The sequence below is a fragment of the Globicephala melas genome, chromosome 20 (genome assembly GCF_963455315.2).
Source record: "Globicephala melas chromosome 20, mGloMel1.2, whole genome shotgun sequence".
NCBI classification, from domain to species: Eukaryota; Metazoa; Chordata; class Mammalia; order Artiodactyla; family Delphinidae; genus Globicephala; species Globicephala melas.
The window spans coordinates 32,394,459-32,418,191 of NC_083333.1; the positions used below are offsets into that span (position 1 = coordinate 32,394,459).

Here is a 23,733-nt window from a genome sequence, read left to right on the forward strand (position 1 = left end):
CAAGTAGGGTGGCGCCTGGGCCAGTAGGAGGGCTGTCCTGGCCAGCGCCGGCTCTCCCCAGCGACCTGGTCCCAGCACCCTCGGCCAGGGCAGCAGCAGCGACGAGTGCCTGGCGGGAGGGCAGCGGGGGAGAGTTCCCAGAGGGGGAGTGTCCCCTCCGCTGCCCTCCCGCTCCCCTGCCCAGACCTTCCAGGAGGGGCCTCCACCCTCCTCGTGGGCAGGGCCTGTCCAGTGCCCATTTCTCACAGGTTCCAGGTTGTCACCTCCAGGGGGTGTCCTGAGTGGGGGAAGGAAGGAGAGGCCCTCAGGGAGGCTGGCCAGTTCTCTAACCATGGAGGGGGCACACAGCAGCCTGTGCAGGGGTCGGGGAGGAGGCTCAGAGCTCCGTCCCCAGGGGTGAGGGGTGCGGTGAGGGGGCACGAGCGTCATGGGGCTCGTCCAGGCCCAGGCTGGAACAGAGGGCCATTCTCTCTGCTTGGGACTGGGGCCTGAGTTGCGGAACCGCAGGGCCAGGCAGGGAACATGGGGGGCAGGTCAAGAGCAAAGCTAGGTCGGGTCACCTCACACCTGGCCCTGAGCAGCCTCCAGCCCCGCCACCCCAGGCCCCAGCCCAGGAGAGACAAATCAGGGTCACACAAAGTATTAAAAGACACCTCTTTACTGTTACGACGTAGCCTCGGTGCTCCACCTGAGGGGCGGCCAGAGCACTTCCCGCCAGTCGCCCTCAGCCTGCTGCTGTCGGCGGTCACTTGGCACTCGGGAACGGCCGCCTGCGCTGCTCCAGCAGCTCCTCCAGGTGGTCGGCCCTCTTCATCGCGGCCTGCAACAGGCCGTCCACCCTGTCAGGCCCGAGCCACCCCCGCTCCCCCAAGGAAGGCCGGCTTGGGGACCCACCTCGTGCTGCTTCCGGAGGCTGCTCACGGCCTCCTCCTTCTTTGCCAGGGCCAGCTTCACCCTGCGGGGGAGCGCACGGTGGGCCTCTGTGCGATGCCCCTGCCGGACCCCCACGCCGGCCTGCAGCTCTGAGTGCAGCAGGGTGGCCGGTGGGGGGCCTCCATCCCCCAAAGAACAGGAGGGGCCACTCCTGCCCACCTTGTCCCGCCCTGCTGACTGCGGCACTGGGCCGCCTGGAGAAGCCAATGACAGGATCTGTGACCCCACGGCTGACCCCGTGTGAATCCACGCCCCTTGGGAAGGGCTCCCTGCTGAGAGGAGGACGAGAAGCCCCCACCACGTGCCTGCGTTGCAGAGCACCCACGGAGGGCAGGCAGGTAGGGACCAGGGAAGGACTGAGGGATCCACGGCGACAGGGGGAGTAGTGGGTGGAGGGTGTCCATCCTTTCTGCATAGCACCCACTCCACCCAGGCCCAGGGGGCTAAGGGCCAGGGAGCTCCTCTCCGGATGCCCACACATAGGGCACCCGCCCTGGCTGGGGTTGGCTGGGCTTCTTCCCAGGCTCTGGGGCCAAGCATCACATAGAGGACGACAGAGCCTCAAACACAGAGCCTGGAGCAGCTGCGGTGATGGGGCCCAGTTCTGCGTCGGCAGGAAGCTGGCAGGAGGGCACACAGCCTGCTCACCTTCCTGGGCCCAGCGTCCTCTTTGGAGCCACAGGGTCCCGCCTGCCTCCCCCTGCCCTGTGCTCCCCAGGACCCCAGTCAGCCCTGCGGCCCACCTCCCGTGAACCTCCTCCAGCTCCGCCTGCTTCTCCCGCGTGAGCTGCTCCAGCTCCAGCCGCTGGCGGGCCCGCAGCTCGGCCAGCTCGGCCCTGACCTGCCGGTTCTCCTCCTCAGAAGCTGCCAGCCGGTCAGCGAACTCCTGGCGAAGGACCTGGGCCAGGCTGCTGCGCTCGCCAGCCAGCTGCTCATTTACCTGGGGTGGGGTGGCGGGGGGGACGACAGGGACGGCGTGAGGGGACGGCGGGGGCTGGGGGCTGGTGGTCGGCCACCCCTCCCGCCTGCTCACCGCCTTCACATCCGCCAGCTCCTTCTCCTTCTGCCGCACCAGGCCCTGCAGACGCACATTCTCCCCCTCGGCCTCCCCAAGGCGCCCCTTCAGCTCTGCGCACCGTTCCTGGAGCTTCCGCTCCGACTGTTCCAGTTCTGAGAGCTCCGCCTCATACTTATCCCGGAGGCGTTTGACCCTGGGGGCGGGAGAAGCAGGGTCAGAGGCAGCCCCGTTGCCAGTCTCTGGGCCTCGCTCCAGGGTTCTCGGGGCCTCACCGGCTCTCGGCGGCCCGCTCGTTCTCCTCCCTGGCCAGCGTCATGTCGGCCTCCAGCCGGTGGATGACCAGCTCGATCTCCTTGTCCCGGCCTCTCCGGATCTCTTCCTTCAGCTCCCGTTCCCGGTTCAGCAGCCACGCTTCCTGCAGCGGAGGCCCAGGGGGTTTGGGGGGGCCGGCTGAGGTTGGCGGAGGACGAGGGATGGCCACATGGACTCTTGGGAATGCCTTGATGGCAGGGAAGGAGAGGCCTCGCACTACCCCAGGCCCCACCTGTCCTCAGGGGTGGAGGCCACGTCCTGTCATCAGCACCCAGCGTGGGACACAACAGGGGCTTGAGTAAGAACCATTAGCACAGCCTGGTGCTTCTCCCCCGCCAGAGACCTGGGACCAAGGCCACAGAGACCGCGTCTGCTGCCAAACTGACCCTCCTGATACAAGAAGGGACCTCATCTGGTTGCTGAGGGCAGGGCCGGGTGCCCCCAGCTGGGGGCAAGAGCGTCAGTGGGGCAGCCTGTTGGAAGGCAACCTGGAAAGCGCCATTAGGTTTAACATGCCGCACCCTTTAACTCAGCAAACAGTCTGGGAACGTGTCCCACAGATACGGGGACCCCTCCATGCGTGGCTGGGGGTGGGGAGTAGCATGGCTGCTGGGCCACTGCTCAGGCTTTGTCCCCAGGCTGATGCCTTGTGTGGCCCCGGGTGCCTGTCCACCACAGCCTCCTTCCAGGACAGGAGAGGTGACACAGCACACCTGGTAAAAGGCATGAGAGGACAAGGAAAAGCCTGCTCCTGCGTGGGCCCCTTACACTGGCTGCAGGTCAGCCTGTCAACTTTGAGAGCAGCTACCTGGGCGAGGGGAGGGTGAGGAATGCCCGCCACCATCAAGTGGGGTTCGCTCCAGCCTCCTGGTCTCTCCCGAGGCCACCTGGAAGCTCACTCAAGTACAGTCAGAATCACACCGCCAGCCCTGGCCAGCCAGAACCCACATGTGCCCAAGGGGAGGCCACAGAGGTGGAGCCTACAAGCCAGCTTTGAAGCCTGGGGTGCCGGGCAGGAGGGGAGAGAGGGAAGGAAGACCCCACCCCCTGCCCCAGCTTCACCCGCCTCCCACCTCCTTCTTGGCGGAGTTGGCCTCCCACATCTGTTTCTCCACCTCCAGCTGGTCCTTCAGGGCCTTCAGTTCCATCTGGGGGCCAGTGACAGGGTGAGAGCAGCCCCCGCTGGCTGCTCCCCACCCAGGGCAGTGTCTGCAAGAGCCTGGATGGGGCCTGCGGTCAAGTTGGGGGTCTGTGGTGAGCTAGCTGGGGAGCCCCGTCACAGGAACCCAGGCTCAGCGTAGCACTCCAAGTGGCTGCCACCCTGGCAGGTGGGCGCTGCTCCTGGCAGTGGCCCCTCTCCACGGGTGGTATGGGTGCTCTGCTGCTGGGCTGGCCTGGAGGGGCGGGGCCCGGGCGGGATGGGGCGGGGCTGACCTGGTGCCTGCGCTCCTGCTCCTCTCTCCCCTTCTCAAACTCGGCCCTCAAGGCCCGGCCCCCTGCCGAGCTGCTCTCCTCCAGCTGCCGCCTCAGCTCGTCCAGCTCCGCCCGCTGCCTGCAGGTGAACAGAGGCCAGTTCTGTCAGGCTGGGCGGGGTGGGGCGGGGCTGGGCGGGGCGGGGGCCCTCCCCTCCCCGCGGTACCTGGCGGCCTGCTGGCCCAGCCGCTCCTTCTCCTCGGCCACCTCGTTGTAGAGCCGCCGCCGATGCTGCTGCAGCGCCCGCTGCTCCTGCTCCAGGTGCTGCTCGAAGCTGCGGACACAGGACCCGCTGGAGGTGGGGCCGCCGGAGTGCTGGAGTCCCCGCCCCATCCACCCCAGCCGCCAGCCGGGCACGCCCCTCAGAACTGAACTGTCCAGTACAGCCGCATCCCTCGGTGTCCTACACCGCCCCATTTTCTCTGTCCTCCGAGGGAGGCCACTGCGGAGGAAGTGCTGTTCGCTCTGGGGGGGTCTGCGCACACCCCAGGCCTCACCCCCACCCTCCACGTCCCCAGAGGGCTGGGCCCCTCACCGCTGCTGGGCACGCTCCCACTCCTGACGGCCCAGCGCCTCCTTCTCCCGCTCCAGGTGCTCGCGGAGCTCCTCCGCCTGGCGTCCGTAGCGCTGGGCCGCGCGCTCGTCCGCCTGCAGCAGCTCCACCGCGTGCAGGCTCTTTAGCTTCTTCACCTCCTGCTTGTGCTTGGCGATCAGTTTCTGGATCTCAGGCTCCAGGCCTGGGGGGCGTGGAGGGAGACCGTGCTGCAGGGACCCTCCTCCACCACTGCGGGGGCGCTGCCCCTCGCCCCTCTGTACTGTGGGGGACCCCTGACCTCTACCCACCATGACACCAGGGCTGCAGTCCGGGTAGAGGACCCCCCCACCCCGGGCTCCAGCCCAAAGCACAGCTGAGTCCACCAGTGCCCATGGCATCTCTCCCTGCCCACTGCACCAAGACTCCCTCCTTGGTGCTCTGGCCTGCTGGGTCTCCCACTGGAGGAGGGGGCTCACTGGAGAGGGTGTCCTGGGGCAGGAGGGCCAGGCATGGGCAGGCACAGCTGGGGCTGCCCCATCAGCCCTCAGAGGGATCTCAAAGTGGGAGAGGAGCGACTGTGCCGCCAGCAGGCGGCCCCCACCCCGAACCCCCATATGGCTCGCTCCCCTGGAAGCTGGAGGAGACCAGGAGACCCAGCAAGGGGAGCCAAGGGAAGGTGAGGCCCCCCAACCCGGACCGGGCCCTCTGTCTGGACGCTGGTCTGTGGCCAAGCTCGTGTGCCGCCAGCCTCCCTTGCTCCTCCTGGCCTCGAGCCAGCTGGGCCGCATCCCTGAGTCTCACTGCTTCCCAGGAAGCCTCTCCGCCACGTGTGCAACTGGAACTACTGTTCTCACTCGAGACCCCCACGATTACTCCGCCCGAGTGGCAGCTCTGGGCACAGCGGCACCCACCTTTGACCGTGATCTCCTTGATCTTCCGGGTCTTCTCATTGATCCACTTTTCCCTGCGGACTTTTTCCGTGGCGCTCATGAGTTCCTTGAGTTTCTTAATCTCCTACCAGCAAGGAAACAAGAGTCAACAGAGCAGCTGTGCGAAGCGGGAAGATGCAAATGACAGCCCCCTTCTGGCCATCCTCTGGGTTTCAGGAGGCGGCCTTTCAACAGTGACCTCGGGCAGAGCAGGAAGCACCAGGGGCTGCGGGTCGTTGTTGAACGAAAGCCAGGAGTAGTAAGTGGCATCCCTCTGACCAGGGACCAGAGCGGCGGCATGTCCTCGGTCACCTCCTCTGAACCCCACCTCCTCATCTGTGACATGGGAGGGGCCACGCGAGTCCCTCAGTCCCTGCCCCGGGGTGTGCCACCTGCTGGGCTTGCGGGAAGCAGCTCGGAGGTCGGGGAATGAGGCTCCGGGGCCACCTGTCCTGGGGTTCCTCGCACAGGGCCTGCAGGCACAGCAGGCCTGGGGTCAGGTGTCAGGAGGGCGAGGGGCTCACCAGCTCATGCTGCTCCCGCATCTGGGCCTCCTTGTCCTTGAGCCTCTGGTCCCCCTGCTTCAGCTCGGCCACCAGGGCCTCACACTTCTCACCCAGAGCCTTCTTGTCTTCGATCAACTGCGACCAGGGGCGGAGGTGAAGCTGCTGCCCCACGAGGCCAGGAGATCCCGCCTCCCCTCACCCGGGGGCCAGCGCACCAAATCCCCAAACACCCCGCTGCTCCTGGGTCTGTGCGGGACCCTGGGTCTGGGAGGGTGTGCACACATGGACAAGGGGCTGCAGTTGCCCCCGGCCCTCAAGCCCCCTGAGACCTGGCTGGTGTCAGCAGAGCTCAGGCAGGGACGGTGCCTTGGCCACAAGCCCTCCACTGTGGCCACATCAGGAGCTTCCTGGAATGGGGGTCATTCTTTTGACCCCGTCACCTGGCCTGTGGAGAAGGGCCTGCCCGTCGCCTGCCAAGGGGTCTCTGTGAAGCCCCAGGATGGCACCCAGCCTCACTGAGGGCTCCAGGCAGACCCCCAATTTGGAGACACCTATGACCACCAGGCAGAGTGTCGCTAATGATCACGGGAGGCCGCTCGGTTCCTCTGGGCGCCTGCCTCTCTTCAAAGACCCCGCACCAGAGTTTTCCTCAGAAAAGGACCCGATGAGGGGGCTTGACTGAACACAGCGTGGGGCTGAAGCTTCCACCACCCTGTCAAGGGAGCTCTGGCTGCCCCACCAGCCCCAGCAGACCAGGAGTGGCCTCCCCGGGACACGGACAGTCTGGAAGGCACAGGAAAGTTCAGGGTGTGTCCTGCTGGACGCCTCCCACCAGGCCCCCAGAGGACCAAGCGGTCCTCTGAGTGATCCCACATGCCTGGACCCCACCCTGGATGTGCTCTGCCCAGCAGCTCCTGCTGCCCGCCCACCATGCTGGGCTGGGGAGCACGGCCATGGGTGGGGGGAGGATTATGGCTGGGGGGAGCATTGCTGGGGGCTGGTGAGCAGCACCCAGTGGGGCTGGTGTGCACAGACAGGACCAGCCCTGGTCCCCACAGGGGAAGATGCTGCCCATTTCTACAGAAGGAGAAGGAGACCCACAGGGGAGGCCAATGGCTCCAGAAATCTCCATGAGGCCCGAGCTGGTCGGGAACCCAGTCCCGTTCTCTTCCCTGACTGCTCAGGTCCTGATAGCCCTGCCCTCAAGCCCCGCCTCCCAGGCAGCACCACCTGGTCGATGAAGGACAGGTGCCGCTGTATGGTGGCCTCGTAGTGCTCCTTCTGCTGCCGCAGCTGCCGACCCAGCTCCTTCTCCGTCTCTTTGACCCGCCGGATGGTGAGGTCGCGCTGCTGCGCCTGTGGGGGGTGCGGGAGATGAGACAGAGATGAGGCCCTCAGGGGGCAGGCCGGGCACTTGCTCCAGCTGGGGACATGGGGACGGAGGCAGTGCTGGTGGCGACGTTACCAGCGCCCTCTGCAACAGCACCATCGCCTGCTTCTTCTCCTCCACTTCCAGCTGCAGCCGCATCACCGATGTGCTGACCTCGGACGCAGGCTCCAGGCGCCCCAGCCCCTCCTCCGGCACGGGCCCCTGGAGACCCCTCCACACCTGGGGGGCCGAGGCCGGCAGGCCCTGCCCAGACTTCTCCATCTCATCCAGGAAGCTCATGATACTCTGCAGCTTGGCCTCCGAAAGCAGGGGCCCGTCCTCGCGGGGGCAAGCAGCCACACTCAGCTTCCCAAATTTCTCCAGGTTGTCGGCTGTCAGGGAGCTGGAATCGTCCTCCTGCGGGGGGCGGGGGCGCAGCGGAAGACTCTGGGATGGCCTTCTAGGAGCTGCTCAGGGCCCCCTGGGGCAGGGGAGGGCCTGGTCTGGAGGGAGGGCCTCTCGGGCTGCCCAGACCCTGGCAGGGCATCCATCACCTGGGGGCACCACTGGCAGAGAGGTGGTGCCCACCCCATCTCCACCCCTGGGTTATTCTGGGGGTCCTAAACCTTAGTGAGCCCGGGGATGACAGGGGGGTTCAACAAGGTCCCATCTGGCCCTCGTTAGCATCCTGACTAGAGCAGGGAGGAGCCCGGTGGACTTCCCTGGCCCCCAAAGTGCCCCTGTGACCACGTGGACAGTGGCAAGGCCCACGGTCACCTCGTCAGTCCAGGCGTATTTGTCCTTGTGGTAGGCCTGGGGGCGGGGCAGCGGCTCAGGCTCCTGCTCCAGCAGCTTCAGCGTGTCCAGCAGCTCGTCCAGGGTTGCCCTGGACTTGGCCCTGCTCCCAGCAGGGCCCAAAGCTTCCAGGCCCTCGCCAGCCACGTCCCGGGAGCTGGCATCCTGCAGCAGATGGGCCATTAGAGGCAGAGACCACCAGAGAACGGTGTGGGGAGAGGCCGGGGTGAGGCTTCCTCCACACGGGTGCCTGCCCGCTCAGCCACAGGGACTGGGCTTGCCCCCCAACCCACCTCCAGGGAAACAAAAAGGGCGGCCGAGTGAGATGGGTCCGGACCTGGCCTCCTCGTCCCTCAGGCTGGAGGCACTGGCCAACACCTAACCTCTGAGCTTCCAGCTCTCTTCTGTGGGTCTGCACAGGCTCCACCCCAGTGTCCATGAAGACCCAGTGGGATTCCAGAGCAACCACTGAGACCCCAGCCCTCCGCTGGAGTGACAAGACCCATCCTGGGTGGCCTTTCCTGGTGTGAGTGACCCCACAGCCGGGGAGGGGCAGGGAAAGGGCAAGCACAGATACACCCCAGAGCTGAAGCCGGGCAGGGAGGGCAGGAAGGGCTGTGCCGAGACCTGAGGCTTGTCCTCTGGAAGCTGCCGGGGCTCTGGCGACGAGTCGCGGGCAGGCTGGCAGGGGTCCTCCGGGCCCGCAGTGCAGAGGCCAGCCCCTGCACAAAGGAACGCAGCGTCAGCCCACCTGGGGGCAGCGAACGCGGGGGAGCCCTTGGGAAGAGGCCAGGGAAGGGGGATGCAGGCCTGGGACAGCACGTGCCACAGTGGACCGCATGGAACAGCGGGGACAATGGAGAGCCCTGACCTCCCGGGGCGAGAGGTCAGGTAGCTGGTGCAGCTGCTCTGTAGGGACCCTGTGTCCAGCTCCAGAGTAACTGGGGCACAGGTGGAGGAGCAGGGCCTGGCGTCTGCTGAGAACGACGCCCCTCCTCCACGGATGGAAGCCACAAACAGGGCAGTGGCACAGGGGGCCAGAGGACACTGGCAGAGGCCACACCTCCTTCTCAGCCACGGGCCTCCCTGAGGGAAGGGGATGGAGAGGTCTGGGCATGGGGTGTCCGCCTTCAGGGATGGCTGCAGCTGGGGTCACCATACCCGGGGTGCCTGTACATAGAGCTGGAGGCAGAGGTGGGCAGGTGGCAGGGCAGCCTCCGGGCTCTCAGACCTGCTCACCAGTGTTATTGGCCTTGCGGGTCTGCTGGGCGGCGCTCCCCGGCCTCAGGCTTGGCTCCTGGGTGGTCTGGGGCTTCCCCGGCTCCCCCGGCCCCTTCAGCAGCCCAAGGTCAGCGTTACCTGACTTCTGGGCTCGCTTCTGCTGCAGTTCCTGCCGTGGGGAGCACCTGTGAGCAACCCCGCCCAGGGGAGAGGGCGGCCCCTTGTCCTCCCCAAGCCGTGCTGCCCAAGGCCCCACACCCAGGGACTCAGGGAAGGGGGCGGCGGGGCCCCCAGGAGCGCAGTGGTGCTCTCGGCACCCGGGGGTCCTGCCTTAGCACCGGGCTCCCCATGTGGCTCAGGTCACCCCTCACCTGGATGGCTGCCCTCCGGGCCTGGCGCGCCTTCTCCTCCCGGGCCTTCCTCCTGGCCACCTCCTTCTGTTGGTGCCGGTCCAGGAGGGTCCCCTCTCCTAGCCGCTGCCGCTGCCCCTGCAGAAGCCGAGCCATGGTGGGTTTCACTGGGAAGATGGGGTTGCCCCATCCTGCCATTTCTCTGCCCCACAGAGGACAAGCCCCCCCTCTCCCAGGTGGCCAGCGGCTCCTGCAGGTGGGAGATGGCTCTGCATCCCAGCCAGAAACCCACCCCACCTTTCAGCAGGGGTGACCTGGCACCCAGGCCCTGCCAACCGAGTGACTCAGGAGGGAGGAAGCTGGGCCCCCAGATGGGGGGGACCCATGGGGCAATTCTAGGTTCAACCCCACTGGTCCGAGAAACCCTGCCATATAGCTGGACCCCTGGGATTCTCGCCCGTGCCCTCAAGGTATGGCTCACACACCCACGCTGACCTCTTGCTTGGACGCCAGCAGGTGCTCCAGGCAGGCGGCTCCAGCTCGGCGCCGTTGCACTTGATGTCGGTACCAGCGCTGGATGGTGATGGCGGCCTGGTTCACCTGGTGGATAAACCTGCCAGAAAGTGGGGCTCAGGATGGAGGCGGCTGAGCCAAGGCCTCCCTCCCCGGGTCTCCAGAAGGCCTGGCAGGCAGAGAAGCCGGCGGCTGTGCACGTGGCCCTTCTTCAGGTGCCAGCGTTCCCCAGGGAAATAGAAATGCTCATCCACACAGGTTATTCACAATTGCTAGAAACAGAAAGTAACCCAAAGGCCCACCACCTATGGGTGAGCACCGTGTGCTCCTGACAGCGACATTACTCACAGACAAACAGCAACAAACCAGGGACTCTGCAGGCCAGGCACAGGAGGCCACAGGCCAGTGCTCTAGTCAGGGCCTGCTAGGGAAGGCAAGCTGCCGGGGACAGGCTGGTGTGGCCAGGGTCTCGGCCGGAAGGGGCTGGGTGAGAGGCATGCGAGGGGATCCCAGGGGGTGACATCATTCCGTCTGCACGTGCATCAAACTCATAGACCTGTGCCCTAAAGGGGGCGTGTGTTGTTGTACGTAAACTATACTCAGTAAAGCGGGTTAAACCCAAAGCCTTCACCTTGGCTCTCAGGGACACTTTGTTGATTCACTCAGCAAAGGTGCTAATGGACCATCTAGGATGTGAGCAGTCACCGGCCGTGGGACATGCACGCAGAGGGGAGCCCTGGCGGGGACCCCCGGGCCTCACCCAGCTCGTCCCGCTTGCCCACTTCCAGGGCCCAGTCCCAAGCTCTACTGGGACAGCAGGGGTGACTGCTCAGCCAGGTGAGGCTCTCAAAGCCCAGCCTCTGATCGCTAAGTGGTTCCTGACGGGGCACAACGTCACAGACCTGGGGCTGCAGCAAAAGGTCCCACCACGCCCACCCTCCGCGCTCCCCTGGGGCAAGATTCTAGGGGCGGCTCCATCAGTTGTTTGGAGTTTTTCAGTTTTATATCTTCTTTCTGCTTAATGTTTTTTTAACTAACAGTTTTACTGAGGTATGGTTTACATACTTATAAAATTCACCCATTTTGAGTATACGATTCAATGGTTTTTAGTAAATTTACAGTTGTGCGACCACCAGCATGGTCCGGTCTGAGAACGTCTCCATCGCCACCCAAAGCACTCCCCTGGCCCCAGGCAGCCACCGCTCTAATTTCTGTTTCTGCAGATTTGCCTTTCTTGACGTTTTACATAAAAAGAATTGTGCGTGTGGTCTTTTCAGCCTATATATCTTAAAACAACTCTTAAATGGAAATTTCTCCCACTGGTACCTCCGGGCTCCTCCCAGCCCCAGCTGCGGTCACCTCTCAGCCTCCTCCTCGGTCACCTCCTTCCGTCTGAGCTGGCCGGCGGTGCCCCCCGAGTTGTTCTGGACCGTGTGGTTGCTACGGGCCGCGTTCTTTTGCGGCTTCCCGAGGCTGCTGCCCTCGCCCTCGTCCGTGGCTGCCTTGATGATGTTGCTGACCGGGAGGGCAGAGAAAGGCTCACAGCCTCCTGACAGGGCCCCCATCTCCTGGCCCCCGGGGGACGGCTCTGCCCGCAGCCCGGGGAGGTGCCTCGGCCTGGTCCTGGGGCCTTGGGCCTGGCAGGAGGCACCCAGAGATCCTGTTCCCTGTTCTGACTTGCTGGTCATTGCCCGGGTCACCTACTCTGCCCCCACCAGAGCCCGTCTGGTGGCACCCAGGGTTAATGGGCACTGCATTTAAAACAGCAGAAAAGTCTCAAATGTTACAGGATCCCAGAGCCAGATGGTGACTCAAGACACCCATGGGCCGTCCCTGACCTGAGCACACTATACAGCGGATGTAGGGGTGACGGACTAGGGGCTGCTCTGCTCAGCTCAGCTCAGCCCTGCTTGAGACCCTCCTTGGCTTTGGTCTTAGCCGGGGACCGGAGACTCAGGGGGTGGCTGCGGCTTCCTCAGCAGGACCTCAGGCTGGAGTGAGCCCGGGCCCACCTGTGTGGCCCAGGTTGTGCACCGTGCAAGGCTGGAGCCAGGGCCTTACTTGAGGGAGGGAGCCATGTGGTTGGAGCTCTTGGGAGGCGGCACCTTCTCCGAGGGGGTGTAGTGGTTGTGCACCATGGTGGTGACGCAGTTGCCCACGGCGCCCTTGTTGCTCCTGCCAGGAGAGACCGGGGCAGGGGGGTCAGGCTCTGGGAAACACCCCCGAGTCGTGCTGCTGATGCCAGGGCTCACTGTGGCATCGTCTCAGCGTCCCTGCCGGTGGGGCCCTTCTTGGGACCCGAGAAAGCTCCGCCAGGGCATTCCACCGAGCAGAACCCAAGGTCTGAGGGTGAAAACTGCGGCCCCTGACTTCGGACATGCCTGCGACAGGGTGGGGGAACGGTCACAGACCAGTCAACAGAGAAAGGACCTCCCCTGCCAGTTACATGTGATGGATGGAATACACACTGTTTCCCCTCTGCCCCTCTCAAACCCGCCAGAAGGAATAAAAAATGTACAAACACACAAGGATGAGAAGACGAGACAGCGGCAAAGAGATGTCCACAAAGTTCTTGAGGACGAGGAACAGAGAGCCCAGCAGTGACTGACTCGCAAAGTGAGTGAGGGGAAACCTGGGTGCCGCAGGGGCCATGAGGTGGCTGGTCTGCACCCCAGAATCCAGGGAGGTGCGGGAAGCAAGGGCACCTGGCTCTTCCAAAGCAGCAGCTGCGCCTGCACCCCCTTCCTCACTGAGCATCAGGCCAAGCCCGCCCTGCCCCACCCCTCCTCCTGCAGAAGACAAGCAGCTAGGTCTCCAGGTGAGAGTCTGTGCACTGCACCAGGACACCCCCAGCCCTTTCCTGCCAGCCCACAAATAACCCCACGGGGGAGACAGGAGGATCTCTCCCTGGAGACACTGGGCAGCCCCAGCAGAAAAGTCCCAGACGCAGACAGGTGGGGAGCCCCCAGCACAGCAGCCTGGTCCCCACACAATCACCCCAAAGTGAAGCCTCCAGGCAACTTTTAGGGCCTCCCTCTTAAATTCTGACAGAGCCAGTATTCCAGACATTTGGGAAAAGACCCACATGTAAAAACTCAACAAACAGAATATGATGGAAATAAGGCCAAGCAAAGAACAGGACATTTCAACAAATGTACACTCAGTGTCAGGCTGTGCTGATAAATCTTTAACAGCCAAGTCTCTAGAGAGAAAAGCTCTTATCTGCAGCATCTGCCACTGTCAGTGACAATATTTCCCACCATGGCTGATTTCAGACACCCTGGAACCAGAGCCAGGCAGAGGAGGACAGTCGGCCTAGTGAGCCGGTGCCGGCAGCTCCAGCCGCCGCTGCGTGGAATCCTCAAACACGTGAGACGAAACAAGAACAAGATGCTACGAAAGAGGAAGGATGGAGAGACACTCGAGAACAAGAGGAGCTACAGGAGAAGAAACAGAGCGAGCAAAGGGTTGAAATACACAGTTAAGTGCATCTATCAGAAAGCAGATCCCAAAGCTGAAGAGGAAGAAAAGGGAAGACGCCAACTTTGTAGAACCAGCCCAGGAGGCCCAACGTGCAAATAACCGCAGTCGCAGAAAGAACGGGAAAAAGAAAAGGGAGAAAACTGTCAAAGAAATGACAAGAGGAAATTTCCTAGGACCGAACAGCACAAGTGTGCACATGGACCAGCCACCAAAGCCCAGTGTGATGAGTGAAAGAAGCACGTCGAAGGCCTGGCCCTGGGACCTTCCACAACAGAGAAATGAGAAGATGACTCAAACTGCTTCTAGAGGGAGGAAAACAGACACGTGAAAGGACTGGGGGATCAGGAAGGCAGTGAATTCACAACAGCTCTCCACGGAAACTGAGCAATTGCTTCAAGATGTCAGGAAGGCTTTCCAATCTAGAACTCAGCGCCAGCCAAACTCTCAGTCGGTGGAACGGTCACGGCATGTTCAGGCACACGTGGTCTTAGAAACTTTACCTCCCACACATCCTTCCCGAGGAATCTACGGGAGGATGTGCTCCCCGAGAGATGGAGGAAACGGAGGGCCTACCAGGAGGGAGGGGGTAGCAGAGGGAGGCCAGCTCGGACCCAGGCAAGAGAAGACAGGGCTCCGAGAGGATTCTCTGGAGGAAGGTGGACGGGCAGGGCACCTGCTGGCCTGCTGGAGGGGAGTTCTAAGGTTCTCTTGCCAAGTCTGGGAGAAGAAGTGACCCACACACAGACGACGAACCAAGGAGGAAAACGAGAGATCATTTTTAACTCCGGTAAAAACAAAAGTGTGCCCCAAACATCAACAACGTCTCTTGAGCAGATTCTGCTCTGAGGTTCACATCCTGGATTCCTCAATCCTCCTGACTCTGAGGGGCAAACACAACCATTATCCCCTTGGTATAAATGAGGATCCTGGGGCCCAGGAGGGTTAAGCAACCTGCCCACAGAAATGTTCCAAGGCACCCTGGTCCAGACACAAGTAAGACAAAGCGGCCACCCCCGGGAGCTCTGGGTGGGCAGGGCCGTGTGGCCCTGCAGCCGGCGCACCTGTTGTTGGCGGTAAAGTTGGGGGCCAGGGGCACCGTGCACTCTCTCCTCCGTGGGCCCACCGGCATGTCGAGGGTGCCAGGACTCTGGGCATCGGGTGGCAAGGTGAAGGCCCTGGGCTGGTCATCCTGCACATAGACGACAGCCTGTGACCTCGCTGCACACGCCACTGACACAGGGCCCCTGCCCTGCCCCCACTGTCCCACACACACATGGGGAGCGGTGGGATGGCCTAAGGGCTGGGACATTCTCTGCTGCTCCTTCTTACGTTGACCGCTGTGGTCAAAGCTGGCTAACTAACACTGATGCCCCCCACCCCCTGCTGGCCCACCCTGCAGGGGCAACGAGAACGAAGCCGGAACCAGGTGTCACTCCCAACGGACATGGGCCGCGTGACGTCCTGTCCGCTCAGCTCAGCTGCAGCCTCACCAGGACATTCCACGTGGCTCCCTTCTCGCTGGAAGCTTTGCTCAGACCGGTAGGCCTCTTTCTCCCACCGGGGCTGCCCTCGAAGAGTGTCAGGAAGTCCGGGGGCTCTTCTGGCCTGTGTCACAGAGAGGACAGCAAGCAGGGATAGTCACTGGGCCCGGGGAGCCCAGCTCCAGGAACCCGGACAGGGGTCATCTTACGAGGGGACAGGAGGGACCAGGTCACCGGTGGGGACTCCTGCTCCCCAGCCCACAGCATAAAATATCATTTGTCAGCCCCGATCTGACAACCGCGCCTGGAAGAGGTGCTCACACCTGTCCTGTGGCCACCACAACACCTCAGGGAAAGCGCAGCAAGGACAAAGAAGAGGTGCAGGCAGGGGGATGGTGGCCTTGAGGTCCACATCCCTGCGCAGGAAATGACAGGCCAAGACTCATCCCACCCGCCCCGCCCAGGGCTGGCCCCCCGTCCAGCCAGCGCTCACACCAGTGAAGCTGGGAGAAGGGCTAACAGAGGGAGGAGAGAGCAGGCCGGGGGTACCTGAGGGGTCAGAGGTTACCTTAGGGGGCCAGGCCATGCCTGGTTGGCTTGTGGTTGGTTGACCTGCGTGGCACTGTTAGATCTGCGAAGGTTGCTGATGGCCCGGGAGCCTCCGGGCCCTGGGGCCTCCTGCCAAAAGGAGGGAAGCAACCAACCATGTGGCCAAGGTTTTAGACCCTCGCCAGTCCACGCGGCACCAGGCCAGGCGTGGACACAGATTTAGGGAGAGGCCCTCCTGGGTCACACGTAGACAGGTGGGCAGGGGAGCAGCATGGGGGTCCTGGGTTTGACCTGCTGAGCGGGGGCAGGTCCTCGGCCTCTCACACGAAGTGGGAGCTCCTCACCCCTGGCAGATGGAAGGTCCGAGAGGAAGCGTGTGAGGCCCGCCCGGGAGCCGCAACAAAGGCTGGCCATACTCCTCATCACCTTCTAACCAACGAGCCTGGCCGCTCCCTCCCCCTGCAGCTCTCGTCCCGCAGCTCCCATGGCCATCCTGCTGCCCGCCTGCCCTGCCCTGCCTGGTATCTCAAGGCCACCAGGAGCTCCTCCTTCCCCACACATCAACCCCGTTTACAGAGGAATCACACAAATCCAAATGTTGCTGGAACAGGAGGGACAGAGGGCTTGGTGCCGGCAGGATCTAGGCTCTGCCCGGGGCCAGCCGACCCCAGTCTTGACCTCTTGGTGAGTCAGCTCCCTGGTCTCCAAGCCGGAGTCCTTCCTGCCCCGGGGTGGCCCCAGGGATGCACCGGATGATGGACATGAAGGTGCCTGCTGAGGTGTGGAGCTTACCCAGGAGTCAGACGCCACCCCGAGGTAGGGGGCCCTGGACACCCCTGGACCTGAGGCCCAGCCCTAACACTCACCAGCATCTTCCTCCTTGGCTCGCTGCCAGTGACCACAGAGATGGAGCGGGCGATGGGCTTGGCGGTGGAGGCACTGTTGGGACGCCGGGACATGGGCGGAGGGAGGCCTGTCAGACTCAGGTCCATGCTTTCCGGGCTGCCCTCGGGAGGGCCGGAGGGGCCGCTGAGGGCCCTGGAGCCTTTCATGGTGGACAAGTAGGCCCTGAGCAGGGAAGAAGAGATGCGAGGTGTCCTCCGAGGAACCAGATGCGCACACATAACCTCTGGCCCGGCCGCAGGGGCCCAGGGCGCCTGAGTCTGCCTGCCACCCAGCTCCCCAGAAGCCTGCCACGCCCACCACCCTCCTCACTGGGTGGCCATCTCCTCATCAGGAGAAGAAGCGAGTGACAGAGTGGGACCCCGAGCACAAACGGCTAAAGGAGGGCCTCCTGGGGTCAAGACGACCTTCCCCGGAGGGGCACTGCTGGGGGTGGCTGGGGGCTGCGGCAGTCATGGCTGTGAGCCCCCACCCTGTGGCAGGTACTCCACCCGCCTGGGCCACATATGCCTCACCTGTAAAATGGGCCTTTAAAAGTGCCTCCCCAGGGGTTATCATGAGGCTCAGACAAGACGGCTGTGAGGCTGGCACGTGGTGAGCACCCCACAGGCGATATTCTAACTGGGGTTAGGGCCCCCAAACTTATCTGACCACAGAACCCCCTCCATCTCCTCAGAACCACCCAGAATATCCACGAGCTCCTGGGAGGCAGCATCTGCTCTCGTGTCCAGGTTCCCCTCCTCCCCTCCTAGGTTGGCCACCTCTGCAGCGGCCCGTGTTGGCCCTTCCTCTTCCGACTGCTCAGCCCTGGGCCTCTCTCTTCGTCCCGGGGGACTGCCTCTGGCCTCCTGGCTTCAAACACCATCCATGGGCTGCCGGTTCCCACAGGTATACCTCCCGCCCCCCGTCCCCTAGTTCCCAACTTAGCTAACCACGCAGCCCCTGGCACCTCAGACCCAAGCGGACTCCTGACCACCACCTCCAGCGCCCTTCCCTGGAGGGCATTTTCTGAAACCGGCTCAGACCGAAGATCCAGGTCTCGTCCCGACATCCTCCCCCTCACCTCCACACCTGCCCCCTCAGCAACCCAGCCGATGCCCCTTCCCCGTCAGTCCCTTCCCTCCACAACCCCCATCCGAGCCCCCATCTCCTCAAACTGGACAACCGCAGCAGCCCCTCCTCTGGCCCTGCCTGGCCAGCCCAGCCCCTCCCCGCAGGGCAGCCACAGCTGATCTTTCTGAACCGGGTCTCAGATCAGGTTATGCCCCCAGTGAAGACCCTCCGAGGACTCCCAGGCAGGGAGAATAAAGTCCACATGCCTAATGCCCCTCAGACCTGAGCCTAACCTCTGTAACCTCCTCACTGCCTCCCTTTTTCCTCCTCAATCTGCTTGAGACCCTTCCCTGGGATGTCACGAGGCCCCCTTTCACTCAGAGGGCTGCCTGTCGCTGTCACTCTTCATTCCCTCATCCTGCTTCATTCTTCTTCACTTGACCACCTGCGCACACAGGTTGGTCTGTGCACTGCCTGACGCCCTCGTAAGAATGTAAGGTCCATGAGCGTGGGGACCATGCAGTCCCAGAACCCGGCACGTGGCAGGTGTTCAGGTAATAAGAGGGGGTGAGCGGCACCAGGAATGACCAGAGAGGAATGAGCACAGCCCTCTGTGCCAGGGAGGACTCTGGTGGGCCAGCGGGCACACACCATCGTCCCCCAAGGTCAGCACTGCAGCCTCCTTCAGCCCCAACACCCACAGCAGAGGCTTTGCCCCTACTCTCCAGCGTGAGGGCAGAGGCTGTCCCTGCCACTCACCAGGCCAGTGTCCTCAGTTATGCATTTCCGGTCGGGTCCTGGGGTGAAATTTAACACCCTCCTCTCCTCGAGGCACTGGCCACACCCACGTGGACCCAGGCTGGCCCACTCAAGGAGCGTGCAGGGCTCTGGGATGGTAAACACCGCCTCTCCGTGGAAACCTCCAGGCCAGACCTCACCTTGCATATAGAGGTGTCCCTCCCAGGACCTGAAGGTGGGTGTCCAGAGTCTCTGCCTGGACCCCTCAAGATGGGCTGTCCCAGGACCCCAGGCAGCTTCTCTGCCCGGCACCTCCCCATCTCTCTGCGGTTTGGTTCAAGGTGGTAAGACCGGACTGCTGCTGACTGGTTTCCACCCCATCCTCCTGGGAAGGCAGGAGGAGCTCAATGGCCCTGGGGCATGAGCCCCTCCTCACCTGTGCGGGGGCACCGATGGGCCCTCACCTGCACCCTCCCCCTCATCTGGGCAGACCCCTTTACCCGCATAAGGACCCCCCCCGGTCACCTGCGTGGACCCCCTCACCTGTGCGAGGGCCAGACCCCTTCACTTGCGCTGGCCTCCGCATCTGGGCGGGCCCAGGACCACCTCACCTGCGCGGGGACGCCCTCATCGGAACGAGGCCCCACTCACCTGCACGTTCCACCTCACCTGCGCAGCCCGGGATGCCCCTCCCTGCGCGGTCCAGGAACCCTCTCACCTGCGCGGGCCCCATCATCTGCGCAGGCCCTGGACCCCCCTTCACCTGCGAGGGCAACCCCACCAGCACAGGGATCCCCTCACCTGCGCGGGTCGGGCCTGGGACTCTGGGCCTGCGGGGCCGAACGGCGAGGGGTGCGCGGGGCCCTCCAGGCGGGGACCGGCGGGGCCCAGGCTTCGGGCCGGCGACTTCACGCCCCCGGCCCCGGCGCTGACTCCGAGGCCCGGTGACAATGAAACGGCCGGGAGGCCGGGCGAGCAGCCGCAGCTAGCAACCAGCAAACAGCCTAGCACCTCCTCCCCGTCCGTCACGGAGGCCCGCCTTTCCTGCCCGCGCCGCTTTCGAATTGGCCCTCCGGCCGCCCGCTCCGGACATCCCGGGAGCTCATTGGGCCGCTCGGCTGTCCTTCGGGAAGTTCAGGCGTGGGAGGAGCAGCAGAGAGCTGGGAGCCCGTGGTGGCGGCGGGCTGCCGATTGGACTTGGCTGCGGGAGGCGGGGTCTCAGCAGACGTGGGGGCGGGTCCTGGGCGGAGCCTGTGGGGAGGGATGGGGGAGGAGGAGTAAGGGGCGGGGTACGGGGACAGCAGCCGGGGGTGTGTGGTCGCTCCAAGCTTCTCTTTCACCCCAACTCAGCCAGCTTGCGCGGCTGCCACAGGGTCCCCGAACTCCCACGCCGTCCCCCGGCTCCCACGCATACCTCGGCTCCCACGCCGCCCCCCGGATCCCACGCGGAACCTCGGCTCCCACGCGGTCCCCGGGCTCCCTCCTTGCCGAGACCTGTCACACGTGGGTCCCGCTACCCTCTGAAAGCTCCGTTTGAGGGTCCAGACCTGCGAGTCCCAGGGAGGCCCGCCTTGGGGGAAACATGAAGCTGTCAATAGGGTGCCCTTTCTCGGGCGGCCCTGACACTGACTCCCACACCCAGTGCGCAGTGGCGTTGCCCTTTTTGTCTCCATCTTTTCTGTCTTGACGATGCCTTTTTTTTTTTTTTTTGGCCTCCTTCTCGAAAGTTTTAATCCTCCCACCTCCACCCCCGCACCTGGGGGTTGTTTCCTATTATAACCCATGTCCACAGGCCCCACTGGCAGGGCCTCTCCTCCTTGGTGTCCCAGGTGTCCCACGAACGGCACGGTGCGTCCTCCCCAGCGCGCAGGTGGACCCAGCACGCCCAGCGCCGCGCTGCTCGGTCAGATTCCACCGGTCTGTGATCCCTTCACCAGGAAAGCGCCCTCTCCTCCACGAAACTTCTGATCTCACCAACAAGTCGTCTTTCCCTTCAAAATAACAGCACTTTGCTGATTTTTGCCCCACTTTTACAAATCAAATACTTTTTTACTTTAAAATTTTTAAATTTATGTCAATAAAAATCACATTTTGGGGTGTACAGCTGAGTTTTGATGATGCCTAGAGTTGTTGTACCACCACACAAACAAGGCACAGAACATTCTCTCCCCTCCCCAAACCCTGGGCTGCCTCTGTGTAGCCAAACCCTCCCCACCCCTTGCCTCAGCCACCACTAACCTGTCCCCTGTCACTATGATTTTGCCTTTTCCAGAGTGTCGTAGAAATGCAGTCCTGCGGTGTGTAGCATTTTGGGTCTGGTTTCCTTCGCTTAGCGGTGTGAGAGGCATCCATGTTCCTCTTCATTGCCGACTAGTATTCCACAGTATGCGTGAACCATACTTTATTACTCAGCAACCCAAGGACATAGGGTTGTTTGCAGTTTGGGACAATTATGAATGGAACTGCTGTAAACATTCACTTTTAGGCTCTTGTATAAACATAAGTTTTCATGTCGCTTGGGTAAATAAATACTTAGGAGGGGACTACTAAATTGTATGGTAGGTACATGTTTAACTGTTTAAGAAACCGCTCAACTTTTCCAAAGGAGGTGTATCTTTTTACATTCTCACCAGCAGCGGCTGAGTTCCAGTTGCTCCCCATTGCTCTCACACTTGATATTACTGGGTTTTTTAATTATTATTTTTTTAAGTAATACTAATAGGTGTGTAATGGTATCCCACGTGGTCTTCAATGGCATTTCCCTAATGATGTCGAAAATCTATTCATGCGCTTCTCTGCCCTATACTCATATACCTTCTTTGGTGAGGTGTCTGTCCAAATCTTTTGCCAACTTTGTAAACTGGGGTTTTTGTTTTATCATCGAGTTTTGAGTGTTCATTATATGTTCTCGATACAAGTCCTTCCTGAGGACTGTGATTTGCAAACATCTTCTCTAGTCTGTGGCTTGTCTTTTTGTCCTCTTCACTGTGTCATTCAAAGTGAAGTTCTTCAACTTTGATGACGCCCAGTTTTTTCTATTACAGTTTGAGCTTTTTGTATCTCATAGATGCCATTGCCTAATCCAAGGACAGAACATTTTCTGCTAGGTTTTCTTCTGGAAGTTTTACACTTAGGTCTGTGGCTCACTTTAAATTTTGTGTAAGAGGGGCTTCCCTGGTGGTGCAGTGGTTAAGAATCTGCCTGCCAATGCAGGAGACATGGGTTCGAGGCCTTGTGCAGGAAGATCCCACATGCCGCGGAGCAACTAAGCCACAACTACTGAACCTGCGCTCTAGAGCCTGTGAGCCACAACTACTGAGCCCATGCACCACAACAATTGAAGCCCACATGCCTAGAGCCTGTGGTCTGCAACAAGAGAAGCCACCGCAATGAGAAGCCCATGCACCACAATGAAGAGAAGCCCCCGCTCACCGCAACTAGAGAAAGCCCGTGCAGCAACAAATACCCAACACAGCCAAAAATAAATAAATAAAATGAATTTTAAAAAACACTTGTGTAAGATATGAGATGGGGCCAAGCCTCATTCTTTCCTTCCAGTTGTTTTAGTACTATCTGGTGAAAGTCTATCCTTTCTCCATTGAATTACCTTGACACCTGTGGAAAACCAATTGACCATATCTGTGTGGGTCTGTTTCTGAACTGTCTGTACTGGTTCATTGATCTGTGTCTGAACTTTCACCCATCTCACACTTCAAATCAGGTACTGTGAGCCTTCTGTGTTCTTTTTCAAAATCACCTTAGCTATTCTAATTGCTTTGACTTTGGCTGTAGCTTTTAGGATCAGCTTGTCTCCATCTACAAAAAAATCCAAGGTGAGTTTGATGGGGATTATGTTAAATCTATAGATCAATCTGGGGAGAATTGACATCTTAACAGTAAAATTTTCCAATCTGTGAACATGGTATATCTCTCCATTTATGTAGGTCTTCATTGATTTCCTTCATCAGTCTTTTGTATTTTCATCATACGGACCCTACATATATTTTTTAGATTTATACCTAATTATTTCATTTTTCAGATGCTATCGTAAATAATAGTGTTTTTTTGTTTTTCTTAAATAAATTTATTTTATTTATTTTTATTTTTGGCTGTGTTGAGTCTTCGTTGCTGTGTGCAGGCTTTCTCTAGCTGCAGCGAGCAGGGGCTACTCTTCCTTGCAGTGCATGGCCTTCTTACTGCGGTGGCTTCTCTTGTTGTGGAGCACGGGCTCTAGGTGCGTGGGTTTCAGTAGTTGTACCACGTGGGCTCAGCAGTTGTGGCACACGGGCTTCAGTAGTTGTAGCACGTGGGCTCAGCAGTTGTGGCACGTGGGCTCTAGAGCGCAGGTTCAGTAGTTGTTGTGGTGCGTGGGCTTAGTTGCTCCGCGGCATGTGGGATCTTCCCGGACCAGGGCTTGAACCCGTGTCCCCTGCATTGGTAGGTGGATTCTTAACCACTGCACCACCAGGGAAGCCCTATCATAAATAATAGCTTTTTAAACGTCAATTTCCAATTGTTTATCACCAGTATACGAAAATACAGTTCATGGTATAATTTACTCTGTAGCCTGTATTCTTGCTAAACTCATTTATTAGTTTTAGGGTTTTGTGTAGATCCCATGTGATTTTCTACATAGACAATCATGCTCTCTGTGAATAGAAAGTTTTATTTCCTCCTTTCCAATGTGTTTGCCTTTTATTTTTTTCTTCTTTTATTTTGTGGCTGGAGCTTCCAGGACAATGCTAAACAGAAGTGATGAGCGTGGACAACCTGGCCTTGTTCCCAATCTTAGGGGGAAAACATCCAGTCCTTTGCCATTAAGTATGGTGTTAGCCATGAGATTTTTGTAGATACCCTTTACCAGGTGAAAGAAATTGTTATATTTCTAGCTTGGTTTTTTAAAAAATCATGAATGAATGTTCAATTTTCTCTGTTGCTATTTCTGTGTAAAATGATAATGTGATTCTTTCTCCTTTAGTGTGTTAATATGATGAATTGCACTGATTGATTTTCAGATGTTGAACCAGCCTTCCTTCCCCAGGAAAAACTCCACTTATTGTGGTGTATTACTTTTTGTATATTGCTGGATTTGTTTCGCTAATTTTTTTTAATTAATTAATTTATTTTTATTTTTTGGCTGCGCTGGGTCTTTGGTGCTGCGTGCGGGCTTTCTCTAGTTGCAGAAAGCAGGGGTTACTCTTCGTTGTGGTGCGCGGGCTTCTCATTGCAGTGGCTTCTCTTGTTGCGGAGCACAGGCTCTAGGTGCGCAGGCTTCAGTAGTTGTGGCTTGCAGGCTCTAGAGCGTAGGCTCAGTAGCTGTGGCACACGGGCTTCACTGCTCCACGGCATGTGGGATCCTGCTCTGCGGACCAGGGCTCGAACCCATGTCCCCTGCATTGGCCCGCGGATCCTTAACCACTGCGCTACCAGGGAAGCCCTGTTTTGCTAATATTTTGTTGAGGATTTTTTTTTTAATCTATGTTGATGAAGGAGATTGGTCTGTAGTTCTCTAGACCAAGCGTACATGGAAGATTCACCAAGATAGACTATATTCTGGGCCACTAAACAAACT

At 60.5% G+C, this 23,733-nt stretch overlaps 1 protein-coding gene across 5 annotated transcripts; it reads right to left on the bottom strand.

The window, feature by feature from the left end:
• Nucleotides 1-236: 236 nt before the first annotated feature.
• Nucleotides 237-19,180, bottom strand: CEP131 (centrosomal protein 131). Of its 5 annotated transcripts, none has more exons than XR_009560384.2 (26): nucleotides 18,963-19,180; nucleotides 16,334-16,535; nucleotides 15,487-15,596; nucleotides 14,928-15,042; nucleotides 14,499-14,626; nucleotides 12,016-12,129; nucleotides 11,314-11,469; nucleotides 9,937-10,054; nucleotides 9,463-9,579; nucleotides 9,110-9,260; nucleotides 8,498-8,592; nucleotides 7,853-8,035; nucleotides 7,172-7,492; nucleotides 6,934-7,062; nucleotides 5,725-5,841; nucleotides 5,183-5,285; nucleotides 4,272-4,473; nucleotides 3,903-4,010; nucleotides 3,698-3,815; nucleotides 3,337-3,411; nucleotides 2,224-2,366; nucleotides 1,967-2,144; nucleotides 1,677-1,873; nucleotides 895-955; nucleotides 654-820; nucleotides 237-277 (listed from the first exon to the last, which is right to left on the bottom strand). XR_009560384.2 is itself a non-coding variant. In XM_030843151.2 (25 exons), exons 2-25 carry the CDS (start codon nucleotides 16,517-16,519, stop codon nucleotides 746-748), a joined length of 3,297 nt encoding a protein of 1,098 aa, XP_030699011.1. In that variant the 5' UTR covers nucleotides 16,520-16,535; nucleotides 18,963-19,180; the 3' UTR covers nucleotides 641-745. The 5 variants fall into 5 exon arrangements, 3 of the variants coding, with proteins under 3 accessions (XP_030699011.1, XP_060146686.1, XP_060146687.1); XR_009560385.1 differs by lacking the exon at nucleotides 237-277 and adding an exon at nucleotides 1,093-1,205 and having other exon boundaries at nucleotides 745-820; XM_030843151.2 differs by lacking the exon at nucleotides 237-277 and having other exon boundaries at nucleotides 641-820; nucleotides 6,937-7,062.
• Nucleotides 19,181-23,733: the final 4,553 nt, after the last annotated feature.